General features: G+C 40.7%; 1 protein-coding gene across 2 annotated transcripts in view; it reads left to right on the top strand.

Moving 5' to 3' along the window:
* The first annotated feature begins 956 nt into the window (after positions 1-956).
* The window catches only part of LOC127527309 (trace amine-associated receptor 13c-like), an 82,081-nt gene continuing 72,797 nt past the window's right edge, over positions 957-10,240 (top strand). Inside the window, exon 1 of one of the 2 annotated variants that reach the window (XM_051925646.1) lies at positions 957-1,491. In XM_051925646.1, coding sequence (XP_051781606.1) covers positions 1,174-1,491 — 318 coding nt within the window. In that variant the 5' untranslated portion in view covers positions 957-1,173. Of the gene's footprint in view, positions 1,492-9,263; positions 9,530-10,240 lie in introns of those variants that run through there. The other variant, XM_051925645.1, reaches the window with a different exon arrangement.

Raw genomic sequence — 10,240 nt, 5'->3', positions numbered from 1 at the left:
TGTATCATTTATTGATGAATGACGGTTTTTAATGCAGTGCCGTCTGAGGGCTCGGAGATCACGGCCATTCATTTTAGGCTTGCGCCCTTGGCCTTTGCGCACGATAATTTATACATATATATATATATTAAGATTAACTTTATTTTATATTGTGATGATTTACTTGTTGTGATGGATATGCTTTTAATTGAGTGGAATCCACAACAATGGCCAAACTAGATACAACAATACAGGATATTCTTTTATTCAGGGATCTGTTTTTTGAACACAGTGGTTACAATGGGTGGAAACTTCAGCATTGTGCTTACCAGCTTCAGAAATCATTTTTGACCATTAAAAACAAATTGCCTAAGAGACAAGCAGAGACTGGATAAAACAACCAACTGTTTATCTGTTTGGAATCCCTAAGTAAGTTTTAAAAATTACAGATGAAGTATTGCAATACTGAGTAATATGGAACAAAACTTTTAAGTCTTTACCCCTGCAGGTTCTTCCCAGCATGTTGTTTCTGACAGCACTTGAATCTGAACCTGGAGACTGAGCTGTGCTAAAGGTCTGCTGACAAACGAATCATCAGACTTCATGGAGAAGCAAGTCATACCAGAGAGGGGATCACGCTGTGGACCAGGCCATCGACCAACTAACTACTGGACAACATACTCAAAATTCCAGTCCAGGGGATCATGGATTCCTGCTGCTAACAACTCAGCTATGCAGCTGACCATTGATGTCAAAAGATCATCGTGGGTCCAGAATCATATGGGGCAGCCTGTATAGCATCCAGACCAGAACCTCATTCATTAGATCAGGAGATCCAGATATTGATATCCTATCTTTGTTATGTTGAAAAAAAAATCAGGCAAAAAAAAAACTGCAGACAGCTACTAGCTGGACCAGGGTTCAAATCCAAGTGTCTGGAGCTGTGAGGTGTGACCACCGCAGCCCTGAGCGGCTCCTGATAAACAAATATAATGAAGACATCTGTGATTTGATGAACTCATTAGTGAGTAAGAACTGAAATGAACAAACAAACATCCTGAGAGAATTTGTGAAGCACACACAGCAGAGAGACGCCTCATGTGAATTACGTCAGCAGAGAGAATATGGCAGTCGCAGGGCCTCAGTGTATAAACATCTCAGTGTGCAGGCAGGACGGCTCAGTCAGGGACAGACATGGAGTTGAATGCACTGAAAATTGGCCATTGCTTTCCTCAAAGTAATACATCTTGCTATAAACTGATTTATGAAACACAAGTCTATGGACCGTTTTATGTTTTTGCAGTTCTGTTACTTTTATCGACAGTCTTTGGAAATCTACTTGTCGTCATTTCTATTTCTCATTTTGTTCAGCTGCACACGCCGACTAATTTCCTGATCCTTTCACTTGCAGTGGCCGATTTCTTAACAGGTTTCTTTGTGATACCAATGACTTTAGTTCTCCTGATTGAAACTTGCTGGTACTTTGGAGTTATTTATTGTTATGTCTATGTTGTACTTGCAAATTATTTTAGCTTAGTTGTTGTATATAATGTGGTTTTAATATCCATTGATCGCTACATTGCTGTCTGCCATCCTTTCTTTTACAGCTCAAAAATCACTTTGACTGTCGCAAAGGTCAGCATTGCTGGAGTGTGGCTGTTTGCACTTTTCATTACACTCATACTTTTATGTCTTAGTGATATTGATGTAGAGCGATGTGTACACTTTTGTGCAGTATACACTCTTCATGAAATGGACATTTTTATGTTATTCATTGTTTTTTTTATCCCTTATTCACTGATGATTGGTTTTTATATCAGAATATTTGTAGTTGCAAGAAGCCATTCAAGAGCCATCAACTGTATGATAGAAAAGAGACAAACTGTGGAGGTGAGTGACAGTAAAATATCAAAACCGTCTGAACGAAAAGCCGCAAAAACATTAGGAGTAGTCGTGGGGGCTTTTATTATCTGCTGGATGCCTTTTTATGTCTTCAATCTGAGTGCTAATTATTATAATACTATCATATTTATCCTGCGCAATGTCTTTGTGTTGCTAAGTGAAGTGAGCTTTGGTGTTAATCCAATTCTTTACGCTTTTTTTTATTCCTGGTTCCGAAAAGCACTTAAAATAATCCTGACGTGTAAAATATTTAGCCCAGCTTCTTCTTTGGTCAATTTACTGTAAATGCTAAAACCTCAAATAAACAACATAAAAGTAATTTCCTCTGTTTACTTATTTTGATGTTTTTGTGCATTCTGCCTTTCTTCACTTTTCACGTTAGCAGTACAATTCCTGATTTCATTTATTAACAAAAAACTCTGTTTCTACTCTCTGTATTGCTGTTGATGTTTGGTTTTGTCAAAATTGTACTGGATTCAGGTAAAGTGTACATATTGCTTATTTCACCACAATTATTTTCTTACAATTTCACTTTATTACAGTATTAAATAAAGAGCACTGTAAATGTAGGAGACTCCTGGCAAACTGATTTCTATACTTCAGGGTTTCTTGGTGATGTTATATCTTTTTATGTAGTATATGATTACTATAGTTTTTCATTACTTTGGGACACAATCCACTATCTGTTTATAAATTGTTAAGTAATGTCTTGAATTTTACCCAAAATCAACAAATGTAAAGATCTTTTAATATCTGTAGTTACAGTTTGTGCCCAGCAGAGCTCAGACGATGGTAGAAATTCTATTCAGCTTTGGTTAGGCTGGTGGGGATTTGTTTAAGAATTAAATCCTATAAGATGCTTGTTCCTTTATTATTTAGTTTTGTCTCATGTTTAACTTTTCATTTTATTGTGAAGCCGATGTTTCCTCTTTCTGCACTTTAATCCGCACTCCTCCTCACTAAGGCAGCAGATGACAGACGAGTGCAGACGGAGCAGTCACTCCTCACACTGCTGGCTCACTAAATGACACAGGTGACTGAAGTGGATGACTGAGAAGGTCAAATGAAGTTTGATGTCTCAAGTTTAAGACATTAATAAAGGGAACACATTTTAATCTGAAAAACATGGTGTTTTAAAATATATATATTTTTAATTGTTCAAATGTTTTTCCATATTTTTAAAAGCACCCTTGAATGATTTTGAATGATCTTTATAATCCCCACTGCGGCCCCATCTAATAGGTTTGATGCAGTAAAGTGTTTTTGTACAAATGTAGCACACAATATACTGGGAGACATTATTTTTTTTGTGAATTTCATTTAGCTTGGCTCAGTTTGTCTCTTAAGCATTTTGTAAGAGAATGTCTTAGAGGTCCCACATTTCAGGACTGTGTAATGGGTGTGTGTGTAAAATTCACTGTTATTACATTCTCATTACATGCAAATAAAAAATGTTTACAAAAAAATTAGTTTGTTCATTTATGTTTGCATTTCAGGTTTCAGGTTTTAGTTCACCAGTAAACCTGACCCATAAATTGAGTTTTAAGGTATTCTGGTCTGCACTGTATAAGCCGATTCCTGATGGACCGTCAGCTCCTTTATTTCTGCTCTGCTCAGCTGATGCTTTACTTGTTCCACTTTAAGAGTTGCCCCCTCATTTCAGACCCCCTTGTGTGTTTATTCAGGAGGTATTATGATGTGGTGGTCCGCACTTCTGCCCTTTTGATTTAGTGTTCTTGTTCCAGTCCTTCGCCCGGTCACTGCTGGTGTTGAATCTCCATGTTCTCTCTTTGCATGTGTGGCTTTTACTCTTCAGGACAGCAGAAGACTTTTATTATCTCAGAGGGAAATTTGTGAGCAGCAGGAATGTGTGACACATAGGACATTGTTAAATAGGGACAAGAAAATAATAAAAGAGACCACACATGACAGCCATTGTGGTAATCAGCACACACACCATAAGACTTCTACAAATCAGAATAACGATTCATGAACAATAATAACGAAGAGCACACAATAATAATACTGTAAGCTACTATAATTCAGAAGGCTGATAGCTCTGAGATAAAAGAGGACTTCAGTCTGGGGGTCCTCACTCTTGAGACCCTAAATCAGCAGCACAAGTGACACTTTGGAGACAGAGGATGGCTGCTGTGTGACAGAATCAAATTGGCCTTCTTCACCACTTGTTTGTGATGGCGGTCAGTGAGAGGAAGCTGCTGCAGACCCCCACTTTCACTGCACATGTTGTTAGTCACACAGTTTTTGTTGTTTATACTGAGATTCATGAGACAACACTCGTTCATCCATCTTCTTAATCCAGTTATCCAGAGCAGGGTGACAGGGTAGTCAGTGTCAAATCCCAGCAAGCATTGGGCACAAGGCAGGAACAATCACTGGAGAACATGCCACTCCATCACAGGGTGAACACACACACCCACACACACACGCACGCACACACACACACACACACACACACACACACACTAATTTAGCATTACCAATCCTCTGCTGCACTCTTCCATATTTTTCAAAGAAGGGTAAAAAGTGTGAAATTGTATTGCTGACGTCTTCCAATATTCACACGAATGAACTGAAATGAAGCAAGGAATAGTAAATTATTATAAACATTTTAATTTCTGTTTTGTTCTGCATTCTGTGACTGAATAATTAATTTGCAGTCACACCAGAAATTGCATCATAGTTACAAAAGAAGGACACGCTCCTCAGGAGGCTGCAGACTGGCCAAGGGGCCGGGAATACCTGGAGAAGCCGGCATTAACAAGAGCTCCAGGAGTGAGTCGGGGTGTTGACTTGTGCAGCAGACAGAAATCGATATATGAAGGCAAACAGGAAACTTCAGGGAGATTCTGGAGCCACGTGGTGTCACCCACTGAATGGTTTCACTACAAACAGAGCAGGGTGCACATCCTCTCCATCCATCCAGCTGTCTGTGTCTGAGTTCAAATGGGCATTTAGCAAACAATTCAGATTGACCTCCCAGCTGTGATGCAAGGCACTGGTACATTGATGCCCAGGTCTTGGTTGGGTCATGGAGCAGGGAATAGTGTTGTATATGGGGTCACCTCTGACCCCAGTTAATGGAGTGAAGTGAAGCCGGGCAGCTGAAGTGAGCAGAAAGAGGTGTGTTGAGGTTTAGATGAAGGATCAATATTATTGGATTTAGAACTACTGACTATTAAAAAGTGTTGCTTGACATCTTTTTAAGTGGCGTACACAGTCACTATTATTTTACAGGCCACTCACTGCTTTTGTTTTCAATGTGGCCTGTTTGCTTGCTTTTCATTTGCCTTGTTTTTAAGGTCAAAGGACGCTGTGTTTTTGAGGGAACTGTAAGCATGGAAGGGGGTGCCTGGATCTTTAAAAGGGTCCTATTTGACAGCACTTCCGCCACACCCAGACGTGCTGCCGAGAGATGCTCTTTGGGCACCTTGAGCAATCTCCAAAACCTGTACAGTGGACACAGGTTAGTTATCTCAGCCGGTAGTGGGTAAGGGTTCCTGCCATCCGCCACACCCCGCAAACTTAAAGGAAACTTGCATGCTAGTGCATAAACACTTTAAACATATAAATATTTTAGCATTTAAATTTATATATTAAGGCTTATGAACATTTCAGATGATCAGGTTAAAAACAAACTGTATTGTGTTAGTTAGGATGAATTATAAAGAAGTTTTAAGAATTGATTATCAAGGTTTGCCCCTGTATTGGTAAGTCAGACCGTATATGGCTGCGTATCACTGGCTGATGACGCAACACATTTGTTCTCAGGCTGTAACACTGGCCTGTATACATACATTCTAGATGGCATTTAAGTTCTTATGTCAATGCTTCCTCATGAATCAATATCTTAATTAATTATGGTAAAACAACACAAATTATATCAGCTAGCTTTGAGCAATATAAAAATGTAAGGGTTCATTAATAAAGGCTTTAGCACTGTGCTTGCAGACTCAAGGCCACTTGCCTGCTTCCAGCTCCAGCAGCTTAGCCCTTATCAGTAAACCTACGTTGCGCTCACCAGAACAGCTGCCTGTGATTTTAGTCTTACAGGATGTTGGTGCAACAAGCAAGTATTCATTGAACAGTTCAGTTTTTCATATGTGTGTCATCCTGGTTCCAACTTAATGATGAGGGCTGATCAATTAAAAGACCTCCAATTTTTATGAGCTCAAGATTAGGAACGTGAGGAATGTAAAACATGATCAGATGATGATCATCTCCGGCCAGGTGGCAAGTACGACCTTCGAGTCCTAATGATTGTTATGAAAAGATTAATTATTATTAGGAGAAAGGAGTTTACAAGGTGAGGAAATTGTTATGAAAACAGGCACAGCACAAGGTCATTATTACGAAGATAACATCTAAAGTGGATGATGAGAAATATGTACAAAATAGGGATGTTTTGTGATTAGAACTGAAATAAAAACGCACTGCACCCAACCCACTGGGCTCACTTCATGAACTGAGATGGCTTTATGTGCTCTGCTATGCTGTGCAGTAAAGTCTACATTCTGACTGCTTTTCTGAAGACTCTGCTCATTTTTTACTGAAAATTTCTCCACCACCGGTGCAAAGCAGCTGAGAGTGTGTGCCACCGCACATCATCTGAACAACATGGCAGAAGCAGCTTTGAAATGCCAATGGTCCTTTGAAGGGTCTCTCTCCACCAATTGACTTTGATTGTTAGCTAGTATGCAAGTCCTAGGCAAGGCAAATAGTTACAAACACTGCAAGGAGCGAGTGTCTTGAACTTTTGTCCTTATTGTGCACTCTGTTTGTGCACCTGTCTGAACATCACCATCCACAGAATGGCTGGAGCTGTCCACCAACAGCTCTGAGTCAGCATTCGGCAATGGCATGCCTCAGAGATCTGCGCAAGGAGCAGCAATGAGAGATCATATGAGATTTCTCGTCCACTTCTCCATCTCCAAGGTAAACACATAGCAGGACTGAACTGAGAACAAAGCTGGACCTTAACATTAGGAGCTCCTAAAACAGACAAGTCATATTTGCTCAGTCTAGAAGCTATCAAGTGCCGAGTTGCTGCTGTAGTCAGGAGAGTAGCCATTGCATACACAACTAAGAATGTGACATGATGTCCCAGCAGCAAAGACTGTGCAGCATCTCAGGCCAGATGAGCTGCAGCTATGGCCCTAAGGCATGCTGGGAGGGCAGTTTCCACTGATCTAACGCTTTTGAAAAATAAGCAATCGGATGATACCTGGAGTTGTGTTCCCTTGGGCAGACCGGTGCGGAGGGCCATTTGAGACAGGGCCAGGGGAGCTGCCCAGATGAGCACCTGCTCCCTCTTCCTTTTTCGCACCAAACAGTTACAATACAATACAATACATTTTATTTTTGTATACTGTAGCCCAAAATCACACAAGAAGTGCCGCAATGGGCTAAACTCCAGTTATAGGAAGCCCGGTACTAAATCATTCGAAGACAACCTGATTTTGGGTCATACACAGCAGAGCAGCTGCCTCGCTGCGATCTATTGAACGTCAACCCTCGAACCAAGCTTTTGTCCCCCCCCCCCCCCCCAACCCCCAAGCCTCTTCAGGCTTCCTAACCCCAAAACCTTTCCCTCGCCATCTCTATCTTCTCTCACATGCCCAGAAGATGGTTGGGGACTTTCTGCATGTGTCCGGCCTCAGCAGGGTACATGACCAGATGTCTTTTTGCCACTGACCCGGGGATGTGAGGTCTCTGAACTCTGAATTATAGATGGTGTGTCAGTTTAATACTGAAAAAGACAGATGGTCTTCCAAAAAATATAAGAGACAGATCAGGTTCATAGGATGGGTACATGACCAGATGTCCATTTGCCCCTGGCCCGTGGCTGTGAGGACTCTGAATTCTGATTTAAAGGTGGTGATGTTTGGGGTTGCGGGGAGGAATAATATTGAAAAGGATGGAGGGGCATGTAACTTAAAAGAGGCAGGATTGGTATGGGCCTTAACAGAGTAGCAGAAGTCCGGTAGTTGGGGCAGGCATTAGGTCATGCTGGCTGGGAGGCAGAGGGTCATGTAGTTTACAAAGGGACTGGAAAAATGTCTAAGTCCCTTCAGGAGCAGAGGGTCATGCCAGCTCAGAGGCAGGGGATCATGTAGGATGTGAGGCAGATGTTAACCTACTTTTACCCACCTGTCCCAGCTACATGACCCTCTTCCTCTGAGTTCACCTTACCCTGTATGGGTCGGCAAAAGTAGGTTTACAGTTGTTTGTAAAGAAAAAGACATGCAAGGGTATGATTATTCCAGCAAACTCATTACTGTAACCCTTCTTTTGCACACCCCTGGATATCAAAATATTTCCTTTAAAGCACTGTATGCAATGGCGTGATGCACTAGCTGCCACAAGAGCATTTTTAAATAAAAAATAGATTTTAAATTATGAGGCATTTGATAGTGAGAGATGTTGATTTCTTTTCCCATCACTCCTTGTTCACAAATGATTTGAAAATCAGAAATGTGAAGTAGAATTTTGTTGTTTGAATGACTACATAGCTGATAGAAGGGTTAGCTTTATTTTCTATAATTTGGCAAGAGGCAAGCAGAGCTCAGATAAAATGAAAGCAGGCCGAACACCTCATGAGACACTATTTTGGGATCCATGAGTAACTTTTAAAAATTACAGATGAAGTATTGCAATGCTGACTAATGTGGAACAAAGCTTTGAAGTCTTTACACCTGCAGGCTCTTCCCAGAACGTTGTTTCTGACAGCACTTGAATCTGAACCTGAAGATTGAACTGTGCTAAAGGTCTGCAGACAAACGAATCATCTGACTTCAAGGAGAAGCAAGCCATACCAGAGAGTGGATCAAGCCGTGGACCAGGCCATCGACCAACTGATTACTGGACAACGTCCCCATTCCACTTCAAGAGATCACGGGTTCTTGCTGCTAACTATTCAACTGTGCTGGTGAACGTTGATGTCAAAAGATCTGGAATCGGAGCGGACGGCCTGCATGGCATTAAGACCACAGCCTCATTCATGAGATCAGGAGTTCCAGATATTGATATCCTATCTTTGTTATGTTAAAAAAAAATCAGGAGGTAGAGGGAGAAAAAGGCAAACTGCAGAGAGCCAGCAGCTGGACCACTGTGGAGCTGTGAGGAGAGACCACCGCAGCCCTGAACGGCTCCGGACAAACAAATATAATGAAGACATCTGAGATTTGATGAACTCATTAGTGAATAGCAACTGAAATCAACAAACAAACATCCTGAGAGAATTTGTGAAGCACACACAGCAGAGAGACGCCTCATGTGAATTACGTCAGCAGAGAGAATATGGCAGTCGCAGGGCCTCAGTGTATAAACATCTCGCTGTTTGTGTGCAGGCAGGACGGCTCCTCTTAGGATGGCATCACTGCAGTGACAGACATGGACATGAATGGACTGAAAATTGGCCTTTGCTTTCCTCACAGTAATGCATCTTGTTATAAACTGATATTTGAAACCCAAGTCTATGCACCGTTTTATGCTTTTGCATTTCTGTTGCTTTTATCAACAATCTTTGGAAATCTTCTTGTCATCATTTCTATTTCTCATTTTGTTCAGCTGCACACGCCGACTAATCTTCTGATCCTTTCACTTGCAGCGGCCGATTTCTTAACAGGTTTCTTTGTGTTGCCCATCAGTTTCATTGTTATGATAGAAACTTGCTGGTACTTTGGAGTTATTTATTGTTATGTCTATCTTGTACTTGTAAATTATTTTAGCTTAGTTGTTGTATATAATGTGGTTTTAATATCCATTGATCGCTACATTGCTGTCTGCCATCCTTTCTTTTACAGCTCAAAAATAACTTTGACTGTCGCAAAGATCAGCATTGCTGGAGTGTGGCTGTTTGCACTTCTAATTACAGTCATACTTTTATGTTTTAGTGATATTGATGTAAAGATATGTGAACAATTTTGTGGAGTATACACTCGTCATGAAATGAACATTTTTATGTTACTCATTGTGTTTATTATTCCTTATTCACTGATGATTGGTTTTTATATCAGAATATTTGTAGTTGCAAGAAGCCATTCAAGAGCCATCAACTGTATGATAGAAAAGAGGGAAACTGTGGAGTTGAGTGACAGAAAAATATCAAAACCATCTGAAAGAAAAGCCGCAAAAACATTAGGAGTAGTCGTGGGGGCTTTTATTATGTGCTGGATGCCTTTTTATGTCTTCAATCTGAGTGCTAATTATTATAATGCTATCATATTTATCCTGCGCAATGTCTTAGTGCTGATAAGTGAAGTGAACTTTGGAGTTAATCCGATTCTTTATGCCTTTTTTTATTCCTGGTTCCGAAAAGCACTTAAAATAATCCTGA

The sequence above is a fragment of the Erpetoichthys calabaricus genome, chromosome 3 (genome assembly GCF_900747795.2).
Source record: "Erpetoichthys calabaricus chromosome 3, fErpCal1.3, whole genome shotgun sequence".
Lineage (NCBI taxonomy): Eukaryota > Metazoa > Chordata > Cladistia > Polypteriformes > Polypteridae > Erpetoichthys > Erpetoichthys calabaricus.
The sequence above is the reverse complement of the archived record's forward strand: the minus strand, read 5'-3'. Positions and strand labels throughout refer to the sequence as shown.